Source organism: Mastigoproctus giganteus, chromosome 13 (genome assembly GCF_048544385.1).
Source record: "Mastigoproctus giganteus isolate SK-2022 chromosome 13, ASM4854438v1, whole genome shotgun sequence".
Lineage (NCBI taxonomy): Eukaryota > Metazoa > Arthropoda > Arachnida > Uropygi > Thelyphonidae > Mastigoproctus > Mastigoproctus giganteus.
The window spans coordinates 70,452,586-70,472,466 of NC_143587.1; the positions used below are offsets into that span (position 1 = coordinate 70,452,586).

Below are 19,881 nucleotides of genomic sequence, written 5' to 3' on the forward strand. Positions count from 1 at the left end.
TGGAAAAACAAGCACTTAATTTTAAGTCCAAGGGCCTCTATCCCTACAACGGGGCGTTCACTATAGAGGAACTGAAAAGAGCCCTCACTCTTTCCAAAGCAAGTGCTGTTGGACCAGATGGCATCCATTATGAAATGATTAAACATCTTTCACCAAAATCTATGGATTGTCTGCTCCTTCTGTATAACAGAATCTTTACTGAAGGGCAGTTTCCGGACTCCTGGCGAAAGGCAATCGTTCTTGCCTTTCCTAAGCCAGGAAAGGATCCAAAAGTCACCACCAATTATCGTCCTATTGCTCTGACTAGCTGTCTGTGCAAAATCCTGGAGAGAATGGTCAATTCTCGTTTAATATGGTATTTAGAATCAAATGACCTTCTCTCCAGCATCCAGTGCGGCTTCCAAAGGAACCGGTCCACTTTGAACCATCTTATTAGATTGGAAGCATCCATCCGGGATGCTTTCCTAAAACGCAAACACTTGGTGTCGGTGTTCTTTGACATGGAGAAAGCGTATGACACAACTTGGAGATTTGGCATTTTAAAAGATTTACATAGCCTAGGCCTAAGAGGGCATCTGCCCCTTTTTATTCAAAACTTTTTAGCCAATCGATCGTTCCAAGTTCGTGTGGGATCCTCACTCTCTCGCTCCTTTAGCCAAGAGGAGGGAGTACCACAAGGATCAGTATTAAGTGTCACGCTTTTTGCCATCAAAATAAATTCCATCACAGAACAACTTCCTCCAACTGTAAACAGTGCCCTCTATGTTGATGACTTTAGCATTTTTTGCCAGTCATGCAACATGAGGGTTATTGAAAGACAACTGCAGAAAGCCATTGATAGTCTGAATTCCTGGGCACTTACTAATGGCTTCAGGTTCTCGCCGGAGAAGACCGTTTGCGTACACTTTTGTCGCAAGCGTAATCTTCATCCTGAACCTGAATTAAGGCTCGGACAAAATGCCATTCCAGTAGCAGCGAACACAAAATTCTTGGGACTCATATTCGATAAAAAATTGACCTTTTTGGGTCATATTCGTCAACTCCGCACAAAGTGCACAAGAGCCCTTAATATGCTCCGCTCGCTCTCCTCCTTTTCTTGGGGTGCAGACCGATGCACCCTTCTACGGCTTTACCGTGCACTTGTGCGATCCAAATTAGATTATGGGTCCCAAGTATATTCTTCAGCCAGAGACAGTGTACTTCGATGGCTGGATCCTGTCCATCATCAGGCTATGCGTATCGCTACTGGAGCATTTCGAACATCTCCTGTCCAGAGTTTATACGTCGAAGCAAACGAACCACCGTTATCATTTCGACGTAAGCAGTTGTCTTTAAAGTACGCTTTAAAACTGAAATCCCTGCCAGACCATCCTACGTGGCCCTTCGTTTTTGAGCCACGATGGGAATACCCGTAAGACTGCCAATCGTCCTTTTGGTATTCGTCTCCAAGAGCTACTCAATGAACTTAATATCAAGGTAGACAAGGTTGCCCAAACATCAAAGCAACCCTTTCCACCCTGGCATGCTCGTGTCCCGGCATGCGACTTGTCGCTTAGAAACTGGGGCAAGTCGGACACTCCATCATGTGTCTACCTGCAGCTTCATTCAGCACACCGAACTGAATATTCCGACTTCGTGCCAGTCTACACAGACGGTTTGAAGTCAGAATCATATGTGGGATCTGCTGCTGTCTTTACAGACAGCACTATATCAGAGCAGATTCCCTCTGAATGCAGCATATTTACTGCAGAGCTGCACGCTGTAGAGTTAGCCTTGGATCATATTAGTTAATGCCAATAACAACGGTTCATTTTATATTCCGACTCTCTTAGCATGTTGCAGGCTTTAATATCTGTGAGATATAATCCTCATCCAGTTCTGTCTAGCATTCGGCAGAAGATTCACATTCTCCATGAACGCAAATATGACATCCGCTTCTGCTGGATTCCCAGCCACATTGGGATTAGGGGAAATGATTTGGCTGACGCCGCAGCCAAATCAGCAATTCCCAATAATAACCGTTGCCTGTTAGTCCCCTATACAGACTACAGGCAAATAATACATCAAAAGATACATTCCCAATGGCAGGATTCGTGGAATAGACAGACTGTGAATAAATTATATCGTATAAAGCCTGTAATTGAACCGTGGCAGTCCAGTCTGCGCAGGAATCGTAAGGAGGAAGTTGTTCTAGCTTGCCTCCGAATAGGACACAGTCATCTTACACATTCTTTTCTGCTGAGGGCAGATGACTGTCCTATGTGCGAGAACTGTGGCACCATTTTATCTATTCATCACATTTTAATTGAATGTCCAGATTTTAGCAATATCCGTTTTACCGCTTTTAAACATCTGACTGAGCCATGTACACTCAGTCAGATTTTATCTGACAATGACAATGTGTCTGCTGTTTTTAACTTTTTAAAATCAATAAATATTTTTACTCGTATATAAAATTTTTACATTTTTCTTTTATATATTTGCTATACCTTTTGACATAAGTGACCTAACTAATTATGTCACTGAAAGTTTTTAAAATTTTTTTTCAAATGACCTGGTCTTGACACATTATAGCCTTAGTAGCTAATGCGCCAATAAAACCAAAACCCAAAAACCCATCTGCTCTATCATCTACTTTTGTTCCTGGCAGACGTACCTTAGTCCTATCCCACCTATCCTTTTTGCACAACATATTTCCTGACAATAGTCACCAACAATAACTATCTGCTTTGGGACCAGCATGTGAGGGCTTGATGGGCCCCTATTTTAATTCCTTTGAGGGCATCCCCCTGTTGTTCAAGCTCTTATAAACACCCATCAGAATGTTCATTTCGCGCCCAATTTCCTTGTAGTTTGCACCAAACACACCAAAAGACATCCTCCTTAGCGCTCCATCATGTTCTGTTATTGCATTATATCCTGTTCCAGACAATCCACAAACATTGCACAAGTAATGCCTGACGTAGCCCAGTGGTCAGGAGTTAGAGTGCATAGCATGCTTTTCTTAAGGTCCGGGGTTCAAGCCCATGACTACTAAATCGATAAATATTTGTATTGACGATTTATTGTAAACTCTACCGACTTGGTTGTCGTGCCGGAGTATAAACAGAAAATTTTATTTAAAATTTAATTTAAGTAGTACATTTCATTAGGCCATGCTTTGTAGAAGAACAATCCCCCCCTTCAGTTCTTCTTCAAGCACTCCTACTATTTTGAGCCCTTTGTTTTGCTACTCTAGTCTGAGGCATGATTTTAAGTTAAATTCAATTTAATCTGAGAATAATACATATTACACTATACCACATAGAGTTTTAAATTAGTTTTAGCCTTACCAGAATAGAGTTCCTTAGCTAAAACAAAAACAAATATACTCCAACCTATCTGGTTAGAAACTTCGAGCTACTTTTTTACCACAATTACAGTTCCACTACCATGCACTACGCTACTAGTTACATGATACTTATTCACGCCAAAACACCGATACAAAAGCTCTATGGCTATTAATGTCGTTCTTTGTCATGTTCAAAAGCTCTATGAGCTTTTGAACATGACAAAGTTAAGTTATTAAAATATGATTGTATTGCTATAAATTATAGTTTATAGGCTTCTTCTGATACTGATTACACTGCAAACTATGTAGAAACCTCCAATTATTTGAATGTTCTTATCAATACAATCGCACAGTGGCAGCAGAAGTCAACTGTGAATTTTTAAGCAATTACAAAGGCCAAGTATGGAAAAAATGCACGAACTTAATCAGAGGATCACAAATAATTACTACACTACTAATTTAAAGTCAAAAGTTATAAAAAACAATAATTTTTAAGCAATAAATTAAATTTCATTTAGCAACTCTTGAAAAACTTGCTTGTCCAGATAGCCTCATCAGCAGACTCCGATTATATACCATTACTGGTAGGTTAAAGATTTATCTGTTTATCTTTTAATTTCAGTATTTGTTTTGGTAACCGGCATTAAACAATCGTTTTGTCTTTTTTACATGTGTAAGGTTATATTTTTATGGAGTTTTTTTTTTTTTATGAAACAAGATTCTGAAACAAAAATTTTTAATAGTCAATACGAACAAAAGGAACAAAAAAAGCACTTTTAGAATATAACAGTAATGCAAATTACTTTACTTTGCTGTATTTCATGATGGCATACATAATTTTTACGTTGTTTATATAACAAGCATTAATTAATAAAATTGTTTTTATTAATTTGGAAGACGCATTTTTGAATGTCCTCCTGGCACATTCTGTGAGAAAGGTGGAACTATTTTGAAACTTTTACAGATTTTGATTTCTTTAAAGTTGTAAGCATGCATAGGTGTAAGCAGAATCCTCCTATTTATGAATCATATTCTTCTTTAGGTTATTAAATTTTAAATTTGAATCATTATGGTACAAATCAAAGGAGGAAGTATGATGTTATATCCATTATCACATTTTAATTAAGATTACCAAATCATCAATTCTCTATCAAAATTACAGGTATCGAAAAGTTCCTGGTGACCAGTGTGTTGGAGGATGGGATCCTGGAGAGTCAAAAGAAAAATCAATGAGAAAACAATGCAAAGAAGGAGATAAAGATCTTGTTGGGAACCTCACCGTTGATGATAGAGAAAATGTGTGTACTTCTAATTAGTTTGCTTCTTTCTAATTACTTTGCTATTAATTTTTTAGTGGGGAAATGTCAATTTAACTTTTTTTACCTTCAAATATTAAATAAAACACACTCTACAAAAATGAAATACACTTTAGGTAGTGCTCAAATTTGAAATTTTTAACTTGAATGATAACATTTGGCAACAGAAAAAAAATATAATATATTTTTGACAAAGTTTATTATGCATACCATTTATATGCCAGTTCCATAGCTGCCAACTTTCCAGATTGACAGTGGAGAATTTGTCTTTTTTGCTCAATTTGTCCCTTCTTTGTTTCATCATCATCAATATATTTAATGTCAGAATAGTTCTCCTGTTTTTTTTGCAAACTTAGTTTTTCTCTGTTTTTTTTTTTTACTTTAATTTTGCAAATTTCTGCTTATTTTTGTTATTGAATTGGATATCAGGTGTCTGTGTCATTTTGCAAAATAGAAACACAGGTTAATAGCATTTTTTTAATGTGCATTCGTTTCATAGTACAGTGGATTCCGGTTATTTGGGCCACCGATTAATCGGGGCAGCTCTTTATTTGGGGCAAATCTTAAAAAACAGAAACCAATCGAGAAAATAGCCAGGGTTTACTTCGCTTAATTGGGACAGCATGCTGTTTAATCGGGGCAGGAGACCGCAGCACTGGAGATTACCCTACGATTGTCTCCGACCGAACCACGTGGTTCGGTCGGATTTCTGGAGGTCACAACCATAAAACAATAAAAACAATTAGCAGTCACCTGTTTATTGGGCTTTTCTGTTAGTGAAATCTATCATAAACGGACAGTAAACTCGATCTTATTGAATTTGCGATAATACCGACAGATGGAATTCTGTGGGTTATTATGGTAAAATGTGTTTACACTTCCATGAAATCTTCAATCATATAAAAAAAATAATTTTCATAATCTTCTCTTCGTTCCTATTTTTAAAGCTTCGTAATTTGTTACTCCGTTCTCACTTGCGCATATCGTGTTACTTGAAATTTGTGTGTGCCGTGTTCTTTGTTATTGATTGCTTATCTTTTTACTGTTTTAAATTTTAACCCCCACCCACAAATGTCAGTGAACAGAAATGTCAACTAGTTCGTATGTACATATTACAGTACGTATTAATTCTTCCGATTATCACGTATCATTTAATTTTTTAATTGGTAAGGTAATAAAGGGTAAATTTGTACTTAATATATCTTTACTTTTATAGCCTGTGGATAATATTCCTCCTATTTTTGCTAATTAGAATTGCTGTTTAATTAAATTCAAATTCAATTCACAAATGTGATCACAATGACCGGCGCTTACTGCACATCATATAGTGAACGGTACTTTACAATGGTGACTCCATCGTAACGTGATTTGATTGTACAGTCAACCAATTGTAAAGGGGTGGGGAGGCATTGTATTTTTAACTATTTACGTGAAACTTCAGATAATTGGGGCAGCTGCTTAATCGGGCCAAAATGCACTAGTCCCGATGTGTCCCAAATAACTGGAATCGACTGTACTTGTATAGTATGAAACTAATTAACGTCTTTCAGCAAGGTGCCAAAGAAATACAGTGTTAAATTTCAGATGAGATATATATACAAGATTTTCCATGTATTGTAAAATCTGAAAAGGTGAATTGAAAAAATCTGATTTGCCCTCTGTACTATATGTGAATGTGATTTTTCAATTTCAAATGGTGGGAAATGTAATGTAATTGGCCCATTTGCAAACAAATCAGCATAAAGACAGCATGCAGTGCATAAAAAGAAATGCAAAAAATAGATCTATTTCTTGGTGACAGTGATGTCATATGTTTTGAATATTTATTTGCATCTTTTTTCATAAAACATAATCTTCCTCTGAGTTGTGTTTAATCATGCAGGAGCAAAATTCAGAAATATGTTTCCCGATAGCAAAATAGCAAAAAAATTTGGATATGGAAGAAAAAACCATTAGGCATTGTTAGGCGAAGAAGAGACAGTGATAGCTCTGTAAAATTACCAATTTTTGGATTAATGCAGATTGCAGTAATCAAAGCTATATCCTATTGACCTTTTGTAATTAAAAAAAAAAAAAAAATCATCAAATTGAAACCAGCTTACTCTCAGTGCCAACATTGGAAGGTAGCATTGCAGATTACATTGGACACTCTTGCCATAACTTAGTGGGATTGTTCAGACTTATATAGTTTATGCACTAAAGTATATTTAACCATTTCTAATCTTTACCTGCAAACCAGATGATCATAAGGCTCGCAGTATAGGAACTGTTAGCAAGAAGGGAATCTGCAGTCCTTAGTTGGAAGGTGAAGAAAGAAGTTGCATTTGTTTAAAGGATGGGGGGTTTAATTTAAAGAGAGGGGTTATGACAGTTTAAGATTCTTCGTGGCTTTTATCAGTTGAGTAGATACAAGAGGGTGGAGTGTGGGCCATGCAAATGGGGAGTGCACTGGATGCTCCTTGCCAGGTTCCCTGATCTAGGGGACCCCAATTAAGGGAGCCATCAAAGTCTCGACATAAATAAATGAGGCCCCTTAACCCCTTTGCATCCAGACCCCCAAGTACCTTTACACGTTGTTGGTGTAGTGAATGCATATTTGTCCACACACACACACACACACCATTAAGAATATATAGCATAAGGATGGTGAGATGGAATTTGTTTATTATTTATTGGAAAAGCTTTTGAGCCTAAAGCTAAGTAAGGCTCTTGGAGTATGTAGCATATACACAGGAATTTTGAAGGAGACAGCAGGAGAATGCAGTGAACCATTACAATCAATTAATTATGAGGGCATCATTGGACTTGAGAGTAAGAGAATTATCTGGGTCGCAGGAGTGCCAACATATCACTAGCATATGCACAGAGGCAGTTCTGGGAGTGAAGGAGTTAGCTATGGATGAGGTAAATCTAACTTCGGTGGTAGAGAAAATTGTGAGACCCTAATGAAGAGTGCAATAGATTTAGATAGAAATGTAATTCTGAAAGATACACAACATAGTTTTGTTAAATGAAAATCATGTTTAACTAACCTGGTTAGTTATTTTGACACAGTTATTCATGAGCATATATGAGGAAAGACTTCAAATGTGTGGTCTACAGAGCTTGGCAACTAGGCACCTTAGAAGGAACCTCTGAGAGAGGATGATAAAATGAAGGAAGGCAAAATTTTCACTGTTTTGAATAATTCAAGAACTAGAGTCTTTTTGTTCAAATTACAAGGAAAGCGATTTATACTGGATTGTAAGAAGCTTTTAATTGTTTGAGAAAATTCAAAACTCAGGTAGGTAACTACCTATGTAAGAGGGGAACACATGGGTTTTTGTCTTATATATATATTTTTTGTTATTTTTTATTTTTATTTATTTATTTTATTATTATATATATATATTTTTTTGGCTAGTACAAGAAAAAAAGGCCTGTGGCTTCTTTGTACTATAAGTATAATACTAATGTAGCATCATCAAGACAATGTACTAGATCTACAGCCTGTGTGAGAGGTTTATGGAGACAAGCGTGTGAAGAAAACTGTAATTTGTGGCACAGGTACATTAAAGGTGAAAAATCTGTAGTCATAATGACCACTCTCAAAGATTAGAAGATTAAAGTAGGTCCATTCTGCAAATTGAATTAACTTAATGTACTTCAAAAAAAATAGATAAAGGAATTAAGGTGACACTGGTTACAGTCTTTTTTTTTTTTTTTTTTTTGAGGGGACTATATAAGCTTGCTTCCTTGCAGTAATAGTAATACTAGATTTATGTACAGTAGTAGGATTAAGTGAATTGATCATCGCAAAAATGTGTTTGGCAAAAGTGATATATGGCTCTTTCCTCCTCCCCTCTGAATGGCAAAAAGTTTCCTGAAGGCTAACGCTTCGATTCATAAAGAAATAATATCTTCCATTAAGTCTAATTTCTTAATTTATAAATAAAAATATGCTCTGTCACTGTTTGTAAACTTTAAAAGTGCTTTGAAATATCTGAAATTGGTTGTATTGGTTGAATGGTTGTATTTGAAATTTTAAACTTTTTTCTTCGTAGGGTGCTATGAGCATTATTATAGTCGTAATAATCCTAACCGTAATAGGAATAATAATTGCTATGGGAGTTTACTTCATACCCAAGTTTCATCAGCTTAATAAATCGTAAGTTCAAATTTTGGTTATCTATGATTCTTGACCAATTTTGATGATAGCCAATTAATTTATATAATGTTCGTGTTTCTCAGCAGGAGAGAATATTCATTTAGATATAGTTTATCCCTTAGAACTACTCAAACTAAAAAAAAAAAAAAAATTCTACAGTACACAAATAATGATTTATTTTACTGAACTTAGATAAAGATAACATCTTTGAGTGGTGATGTCATTATATCAGAAGAAAATGATTAGCTGAAATTCTAAAAATTACACGAACTTTATTCTGTAAAAATAGATTATTTAAAAGAGTAAGAGATTACCTCAATCTTTTGCTTAGAATGCTTCCAGTCAATGCTCTCCAAATGTAACAAATAAAATAAAATAAACAGATAAAATAATAAATTAAATTTTCACTGACCAATTCGATGTGCAACAGAATCAAAAGCCAGGAGTCCCCATCCGACCCCAAAACACATCAAACCAATTCAGCAAGACCATGAGTGTGAGAAGACATTGTGTCAGAATAAATAATTAAAATCACAATTAAAAATTAAAATCACGATTAAAAATTTGGATGAACACACAAATTAAACGAAATTTATAGCTTTTCCCTTCCTTAAGCAGACAGTGCTTTTCGACTGATTGCTGCGCTCACAGGATGGAAATATCACGAAGTGTGTGTGTGTTAGGCTCTTAAATGGAGAGATTATTTGTATTGACGCATGCATAAAAAAGACCAGATATCCGAAATTAGGTAAGGACGTCACACATTGATAGAACTTCTGTGTAGTTTCATTTGAAGAGTTTCAGTGATCAATAATTTTATGTAATTATGTTGTATGCTTAAAATTTTTGCTTCATTGAATGGTAATACGTGACTTTCATTGATGCCATGAAAAGCCATTCCTATGTAGCTGCACACGATGTGCAGACTGAAGCGCCGTATTTCTTGGCGCGTAAATCTAGAGTACACCGAGTTTACCCTTCATTCGATGAATCTCACTTACTCGGTCCGCACATCTCACGCAGCTGCATCGGAATTGGTCTTTCATGCCATCAATGAAGTTTATGTAATCCTATTCAGTGAAGTGAAAATTTTAAGCATACAACATAATTACATAAAATTATTAATTGCTGAAACTCTTGAAATGAAACTACATGGAAATTTTATCAATGTGCAACGTCCTTACCTAATTTCAGATTTCTGGTCTTTTTACATATGCGTCAATACAAATAATCTCTCCATTTAAGAGCCTAATACACACACGGTCACTTCACAATATTTCCATCCTGTGAACACGGCAATCAGTCGAAAAGCATTGTCTGCTTATGGAAGGGAACAGCTGTGAATTTCATTAAATTTGTTTGTTCATCCAAATTTTTATTCATGATTTTAATTTTTAATTGTGATTTTAGTTATTTATTCTGACACAATGTCTTCTCACATTCATGGTCTTGCTGAGTTGGTTTGATGTGTTTTGGGGTCGTATGGGGCTCTCGGCTTTCAGTTCCATTGCGTGTTGAATCGGTATATCTCTGTGAGTGAAAGAATTCATTAAATTATTTTATCCGTTTATTTTATTTTATTTTATTCGTTACATTTGGAGAGCATTGACTGGAAGCATTCTATGCAAAAAGATTGAGGTAATCTCTTACTCTTTTAAATATATTTGTAAAATATAAAGATCTACTCATACCTTTTGATAGGAAAATTCTTCAGTCACATCAAATTGATTCAATTATGCTCACATCAAATTGATTCAATTAGTACATTATATAAAAGGACTAAATTTATAATGTAATATTATGCTTTTTAAAATATTGTTAATATATACGGGTTTTTTAAAAACTAATCTTGTATTCAATTTCCATTATCTGCTTACTGCCAAAAGGAAGAGCAAAATGTGGCCAATGTACATCCACCCACCCAAAACTAAACCAACCGGCAATAACAGACTGGAAATCGAAGACAATTGTCAAAATACTTAAATTACTTAAAATATTTTTGACTAAACTTCTTGGGGCGCCTCCGTAGCCAGGTGGGAAGGAGCAGCAGTGCGTAGCACCTGCTTCTTGATTAGACAGGGGTTCGAACCCATGACCACCGCATATCCCGGAGCAATATGGCCTTAGTTGCTAATGCTCCTAAAAACCAAACAACAAACTAAACTTCTTTATAAGGGACTAGGTTATTTCAGTATGATCCGTCCTCACAAGATAGTGAGAACACTACACAAAAATATATTATTTTTTAAAGTTCCTTATATACAACAGTGGTATAAACAATTTATTAATATTTTTAAAAACACGGAATTTAAAATTGCTGCACAGCCCATAAGTAAACTCCACACAGTATTGAAGATGAGGAAGACAACTACAATCGTTAGTATGGAACGAACCAACATAGTCTATAACATTGCGTGTGGGGAATGTAACTCTTTTTACATTGGTTCTACCCAAAATTATCTTTCGATGCGAATTCAACAACACCAGGTATCTGTGATGGCAAAAAAGACAGGTGCATCTGAACTTTTCTTTCATGCCATCCATGAGAACCATGTTTTTCTTTTTAATGAGGCAAGAGTAATTAATACACAATATGAATATACAAAGCTCTTAATAGCCGAAACACTCAAAATGAAGTTAAATCCTAACTTTATAAATGTACATAGATCATACACTATTTCGTACTCATAGACCTTTATGCTCGGTGCCTCCGTAGCCAGGTGGGCAGGAGCAGCAGTGCGTAGCACATGCTTCTTGATTAGACCGGAGTTCAAGCCCGTGACCACCAAATATGGAGGATGCAGAAAGGTCAGGGAATGACCACCGCATATCCCTGGAGCAATATAGCCTTAGTTGCTAATGCTCCTAAAAACCAAATAACAATGACCTTTATGCTCATGTGTAAATATAACTATTTACATTGGTTAACAAAAATAATCTTTCCACAGAGTGCTAATTTTAATTGAATCTTATTTTATAAGAGAGTGGATATTGTTAAGTGTGTCACTTTACTTCTTGTGTGATCGGATCTTACCGAATAACCTAGTCCCTTATAAAGAAGTTTAGTTAAAAATATTTTAAGTTATTTTGACAGATGTCTTCAATTTCCAGTCTGTTATTGCTGGTTGGTTTAATTTTGGGTGGGTGGATGTTCATCGGCTACACTTTCTTTCTTTTAGCAGTAAGTGGATAATGGAAATTGAATATAAGATTAGTTTTTTTTAAAAAACCCGTATATATTAACAATATTTAAAAAGCATTATATCACGTTATAAATTTAGTCCTTTTACATAATGTATTAATTGAATCAATTTTATGTGAGCATAGGGCTGAAGAATTTTCCTATCAAAAGCTATGATAGATCTTTATATTTTACAAAAAGTACTTAAGTAGGAAGGATTGAGCTTCATTTCTCTTATATTTTGAAATTTAAATATATTGTAATAATGTAGAGTTATTGAGCCTTGCAGCTCTGTGTTTTTACTAATATAAATAGATTATATATACTTCAGACTATATGCTTCAACAATTGAAATATATATGTCCCTTTCACCATTATGAGAAAGAATATAAAGTTAAATCCTTTTATAACAAACTAAAAAAGGAACTAAAAGTTTATTATATTAGTAAATTTGTTATTACTTAGTTATTATAACAAATTTGTTGTAATAGTACAGAAATAATTGAAAGCAAAATGAAAACAAAAAGTGAGTGTCAAGTAAACATAATTGACATGTTTAGATGTGCCTATTTTAGTTTGCGTAAAGTACATTGCTTTTTTTCTTTTCTCCCATTTTTTACAATCAAGTGAACAGCCAATTTTATATGCCATTCTCGGCATATGTTTCTTGAGATATCAGAAAAATAAATAAAAATAAAAGCATTTTTATCTATCTTTAAACATGAGATGGCTTCTTCCATTTGAAAACACCATTTTCTATGGGTTGTGGTAATTTGTTTTTGATATCATGTATAGGATATTTGTTTTATGTTATCTTTATCTAAATTCAGTAAAATAAACAAAAACTTCAGCAGCAATTTCAACATCTGTTAAATGAGTTAATGATTAACAGATTTGCTTTGCTTTTTTTTTTAACTCCATATTAGTACAGACAACCCACATATAACGCGGTACTGGTATAACAGGGTTAGAGAATTTTGGCAAATCTCGCATAACATTGAGATTTTTGAGATTTTGTGTGGGGAAAGCCCTGGATGTAATTTTCCAACATTCCCACTCTTTTTGAATCCCCACTGTTGACTCTCTAGTCAAAAAAATATATATATATATCATTTGATTTTGTTGGGAAATCCCTGTGTTATGTTTTGTGGTATTGAACTTGTGGAAAAATATAGATTTCAAAGTTTTATTACTATTGGATAGCATACCAGGCCATCAAAAAGATTTAAGTCATCCAAACGTTGAAGTTATGTTTCTACGACCACAGTTGTACTAGGTTAATACAACTTCTTTCATTCAACCATTAGATCAAAGCATTATATAAACCTTTAAAACTTATTACATCAGAAAATTGTTACAATGGATTTTGGAAAAAAATTGATTCCGAATCTATTGATGTATTGGAGTAATTGTTAACAGGAGACTGCTTCTACAGGGATGGGATACACTTAAATAGAAAGGGTGCAAGAATGTTTGCTGATGCTATCGAGGCAGTGTTAGGTGGGTCGGAAAACTGCTAGATTGGGGGGATACAAGGACTAATAGATTAACAGTAGCCACTGGCAGAGGTGAATTTGATTCTTGCACTGCTTCTATTGGAATGAGCAGCAACCTGGTAAATAAGATGCAGGATATTTCAGAGACTGCTGGGAATCATTGGGGTACAAGTAAACACATGGGTTGTGTTAGAGTAGCTAAGAAAAAGAACAGGTGCATGTATACTTGCGTGTACACCAATGCTAGGAGTTTAGTAAATAAATTTGATGAATTTGAGGTATTGCTCAAAACATCAAAGGCAGATATTGTTGGGATTTCAGAGACGTGGTGTCACACAGATATAAGGAATGCAGAACTGGAATTTGGCGAGTACAATGTCTACAGAAAGGATAGACAGGATAGGAAGGGAGGAGGGGTTATGCTATTAGTTAAGAAATACATAAAATCCAAGGAAGTGAAGCCAGTCGACATCGCTGGACAGTGCAGTGTCGAGTCAGATTGGTGTGACATAAGCATTGGGAGATTGAGAGTAGGAGTGTGCTATAGGCCTAATGACTCTGATGAGTATAATAAGAAACTGTACAGGGAAATAGAGTGGGCCAGTAAATCAGAGAGTCTTATAATGGGGGATTTTAATTTCCCAGATATTGACTGGAATTTGGGGCTGGTCACTCACACACTAGCAAGGCTTTTGTGGATTTATTGGATGATTGTTTTCTACATCAGCATGTTCGGGAGGCAACTAGGGGGAGTAAAACTCTTGATTTGATTATCAGTAGTGATTCTTAATGCATTAAGAATCTGCGGGTAAATGAACCACTAGGTAGCAGTGATCACAGTGTGCTGAAGTGGGATTTACTCAAAGAGGTAACTACCATTAGGGGTAAAGGGAAGGGTTATTGTTTCGTAAAGGCAATACGATGGACTGAGACAGTATTTAAATTCTATACAGTGGGACCAACTGATGATGTTACCAACAGTAAATTCAAAAATGGGAAGCATTCAAAGAACTTATCTTGGAAGCTACTAGGCTTTACATACCAACTAAGAAATGTTGTTCAAGGTTTAGGCCTAAATGGATGTCTGATGAACTAATGAGACATATGGCAGAGAAGAAAACTGCGTGGGATACATACAAATTAACACGTGACACAGAAGCCTATGATAGATACAAGTTGATCTGTAACCAAGTTACAAAGGAGGTTAGGCAGGCGAAGGCAGATTACGAGAAATCTTTGGTAAGGGATGCAAAGAAAAACAGCAAAGAATTCTTTACTTATGTAAACTCTAGAAGGAAAGGGATGAATCAGATTGGTCCACTTGATATCGATGGTTCAACTGTTGATGATCCTGCTCAGGTAGCTAACAAACTAAATGAATATTTTGCATCGACATTCACACATGAGGAGTTATTCAGCGAGGGGAATGCCAGAGGATTGTTAAACTCTGGCAGTAAGCTAGAGAATCTTGTAATAACTGAGAGTAAAATGGAGGAGAAATTGTTGAAGATAAACCCAAGAAAGGCACCTGGGGTGGATGGATTCTATCCAGTTATATTAAAGGAAGTAAGCAAACCCTTAGCCATAATTATGAGAGCTTCCTTGGACTCAGGGGAGGTACCCATGGACTGGAGATGAGCAAATGTGACCCCAGTTCACAAAGGAGGATCAAAGGCTGACACAAGTAATTATAGACCTGTGAATTTAACTTCTGTTCCCGGAAAATTAATGGAGGCACTGGTTAAAGAAGCACTGCAGAATCATCTAGACAAGACTTCAGTTATAGCTCGGACACAGCATGGTTTTGTTAAGGGGGAGTCTTGCCTGACCAATTTGATTGGATACTATGATGCAGTCACAAAAGAACTGGATGCAGGGAATAACTGATATTATATACTTGGATCTTAGAAAGGCTTTTGATACTGTTGCACATGGAAGACTGCTGCACAAATTGGAGCAATGTGGCATTGGATGCAAATTGCTCCTGTGGATAAAGGGATGGTTGAGGTGGAAAAGACAGAGAGTGGTAATCAATGGAGACTGCTCATCGTGGACTAATGTTATTAGTGGAGTCCCTCAGGATTCAGTATTGGGTCCATTATTGTTTTCTGTATTTATAAATGATATTGATGATGGCATATCAAGCTTAATGTCCAAGTTTGCAGATGGTACGAAGGTTGACAGGGTTGTCAAGGACACTACTGACACTATGCTGCTGCAACAGGATCTGGAAAGGTTGAGCAGATGGGCTGAGAGGTGGCAAATGAAGTTTAACATTGACAAATGTGAAATACTACATATGGGATACTGCAACCCCAGAGCAACGTATCAACTCTGTGGTACTACACTGACAGTGGTAGAGAATGAAAGGAACCTGGTGGTGGTTGTGCAGGCAGATATGAAGTTCTCTGAGCAGTGCAGACGGGCTGCAAGTGTAGCTCATGGTGTATTGTCAATGATATATAGGAATTTTTCTAGCAGGGATAAGGAGGTGATTATTCCCTTGTATAAGGCAATGGTCAGACCACACCTAGAGTACTGTATACAGGCCTGGAGGCCTCATTTGAAGAAGGGTGTAGAGCTGCTGGAAAGAGTACAGAGAAGGGCAACAAGATTAGTGAATGAAACAAAGGGGTACTCGGTACTCTTACAAAGGAAGGCTTAAGTTTTGAAAATTTCAGTGTCTGAAGACTAGGCACCAGCAAGGTGATCTGATAGAGGTGTATAAAGCCTTGAATGGTTTGAGCATGCTCAATGCTGGTGGGATTCTTCCACTTGCTCAGAATAATCACCTCAGAGGGCATAAATTCAAATTGAGGAAAGACAGATGTAGGATAGACGTGCGGAAATTTGCCTTTAGCCAGCGGGTGGTTGGTTGGTGGAACAGACTTCTATCCCTTGTTGTGGAAGTTGATAGTCGTGGAAGCCTAAATAATTTAAGGCTCAGCTGGACAGGTATTTCAAATGAACAGAGGGGTGAAGTGGAAGTGGTTATTTTTATTTATTTATTTTTATTTTATTATTATTTTTTTTGGCTGATGCTGCATAAGCTTGCTTTTTTGCATCAAATGCCTCTACTAATGCTAATGCTGGCATGGAAACATTTCTCAATTGTGGACTGTATCGGAATCATAGCTTTACCGCTCAAAGAGATTAAAACTGTCAATGTTAAATGCATGTGGAAAAATGTATGGCCATAGTCAGTTTATTCACGAAATATGGTTGAACTGGCAGAAAATGGAATCGGTGCGATAGTAGAACTTGCTACGTCGGTAGGAGGGGTGGTTTTGATGATATTAGCATTACCATTAGCATTAGCATTAGTAGAGGCATTTGATGCAAGAAAGCAAGCTTATGCAGCATCAGCCAAAAAAAAAAAAAAAAAAAAAAAAAAAAAGTAACATAAATAAATAAAAATAACCACTTCCACTTCACCCCTCTGTTCGTTCGAAATACCTGTCCAGCTGAGCCTTAAACTTATTTAGGCTATCAACTTCCACGACAAGGGATGGAAGTCTGTTCCACCCACCAACCACCCGCTGGCTAAAGGCAAATTTCCGCACATCTATCCTACATCTGTCTTTCCTCAATTTGAATTTATGCCCTCTCAGGTGATTTTTCTGAGCTAGAGGAAGAATCCCATCAGCATTGAGCATGCTCAAACCATTCAAGGCTTTGTACACCTCTATCAGATCACCCCGCTGGTGCCTAGTTTCCAGACACTGTAATTTGCAAAACTTAAGCCTTTCTTCGTAAGAGAACCCCTTTGTCCCATTCACCAATCTAGTTGCCCTTCTCTGTACTCGTTCCAGCAGCTCTACATCCTTCCTGAAATGAGGCCTCCAGGCCTGTATACAGTACTCTAGGTGTGGCCTGACCATTGCCTTATACAAGGGAATAATCACCTCCTTATCCCTGCTAGAAAAATTCCTATATATCATTGACAATACACCATGAGCTACTCTTGCAGCTCGTCTGCACTGCTCAGAGAACTTCATATCTGCCTGCACCACCACCCCCAGGTCCCTTTCATTCTCTACCACTGTCAGTGTAGTACCACAGAGTTGATACGTTGCTCTGGGGTTGCTGTTTCCCATATGTAGTACTTTACATTTGTCAATGTTAAACTTCATTTGCCTCCTCGAAGCCCATCTGCTCAACCTTTCCAAATCCTGTTGCAGCAGCATAGTGTCAGTAGTGTCCTTGACAACCCTGCCAACCTTCGTATCGTCTGCAAACTTGGACATTAAGCCTGATATACCATCATCAATATCATTTATAAATACAGAAAACAATAAAGGCCCCAATACTGAACCCTGAGGGACTCCACTAATAACATTAGTCCACGATGAGCAGTGTCCATTGATTACCACTCTCTGTCTTCTCCCCCTCAACCACCCCTTTATCCATAGCAGCAACTTGCCTCCAATGCCACACTGCTCCAATTTGTGCAGCAGTCTTCCATGTGCAACAGTATCAAAAGCCTTTCTAAGATCCAAGTATATAATATCAAAGTTATTCCCTGCATCCAGTTCTTTTGTGACTGCATCATAGTATCCAATCAAATTGGTCAGGCAAGACTTCCCCTTAACAAAACCATGCTGTGTCCTAGCTATAACTGAAGTCTTGTCTAGATGATCCTGCAGTGCTTCTTTCACCAGTGCCTCCATTAATTTTCCGGTAACAGAAGTTAAACTCACAGGTCTATAATTACTTGTGTCAGCCTTTGATCCCCCTTTGTGAATTGGGGTCACATTTGCACATCTCCAGTCAATGGGTACCTCCCCTGAGTCCAAGGAAGCTCTCATAATTATGGCTAAGGGTTTGCTTACCTCCTTTGCTGCCTCCTTTAATATAACTGGATAGATCCCATCCACCCCAGGTGCCTTTCTTGTGTTTATCTTCAACAATTTCTCCTCCACTTTGCTCTCAGTTATTACAAGATTCTCTAGCTTACTGCTAGAGTTGAATACACCTCTGGCATTCCCCTCGCTGAATAACTCCTCATGTGTGAATGTCGATGCAAAATATTCATTTAGTTTGTTAGCTACCCGAGCAGGGTCATCAACAGTTGACCCATCGATCTCAAGTGGACCAATCTGATTCATCCCCTTCCTTCTAGAGTTTAAATAAGTAAAGAACTCTTTGCTGTTTTTCTTCGCATCCCTTGCCAAGGATCTCTCGTAATCTGCCTTCGCCTGCCTAACCTCCTTTGTAACTTGGTTACAGATCAACTTGTATCTATCATAGGCGTCCGTGTCACGTGTTAATTTGTATGTATCCCATGCATTTTTCTTCTCTGCCATATGCCTCATTAGTTCATCTGACAACCATTTAGGCCTAAACCTTGAACAATATTTCTTAGTTGGTATGTAAAGCCTAGTAGCTTCCACGATAAGTTCTTTGAATGCTTCCCATTTTGAATTTGCTGTTGGCAATATCATCAGTTGATCCCACTGTATAGAATTTAAATACTGTCTCAGTCCATTGTAGTCGCCTTTACGAAAGCAATACCCCTTCCCTTTACCCCTAATGGTAGTTACCTCTTTGAGTAACTCCCACTTCAGCACACTGTGATCACTGCCACCAAGTGGTTCATTTATCTGCAGATTCTTAATGCATGAAGAATCACTACTGATAATCAAATCAAGAGTATTACTCCCTCTAGTTGCCTCCCGAACATGCTGATGTAGAAAACAATCATCCAATAAATCCACAAAAGCCTTGCTACTGTGTGAGTGACCAGCCCCCAAATTCCAGTCAATATCTGGGAAATTAAAATCCCCCATTATAAGACTCTCTGATTTACTGGCCCACTCTATTTCTCCGAACAGTTTCTTATTATACTCATCAGAGTCATTAGGCCTATAGCACACTCCTACTCTCAATTTTGATCTCCCAATGCTTATGTCACACCAAACTGACTCGACACTGCACTGTCCAGCGATGTCGACTGGCTTCACTTCCTTGGATTTTATGTGTTTTTTAACTAATAGCATAACCCCTCCTCCCTTCCTATCCTGTCTATCCTTTCTGTAGACATTGTACTCCCCAAATTCCAGTTCTGCATTTCTTATATCTGTGTGACACCACGTCTCTGAAATCCCCACAATATCTGCCTTTGATGTTTTGAGCAATACCTCAAATTCATCAAATTTATTTACTAAACTCCTAGCATTGGTGTCAGCTATGACATATGACAGCTGAAGCCCTCGTGGGCAGCGCAGTTTATAGAATTGCCCTCCTCCCCCACATCAGGTGGAAAAGATCTGAGTTTGAATCCCATCAATGATGGGGGGAAATTTTTATGGGTCTTTTTCATAACATGGCTGAGTTAGTCAGGCGAGGGTAGCATGGTTTTTTCTCCCAGAAACTCTGTTTGTTTGTCCATCAAAACAGAAAATCGACCT

General features: G+C 37.1%; 1 protein-coding gene across 1 annotated transcript in view; it reads left to right on the forward strand.

The window, feature by feature from the left end:
- LOC150076150 (sortilin-like) overlaps positions 1 to 19,881 on the forward strand; it is a 207,185-nt gene that overhangs the window by 164,838 nt on the left and 22,466 nt on the right. Inside the window, exons 13-14 of the mRNA XM_090387580.1 lie at positions 4,494 to 4,629; positions 8,691 to 8,794. Of these exons, the coding sequence (XP_090243706.1) occupies positions 4,494 to 4,629; positions 8,691 to 8,794 (240 nt within the window). The remainder of the gene's footprint in view (positions 1 to 4,493; positions 4,630 to 8,690; positions 8,795 to 19,881) is intronic.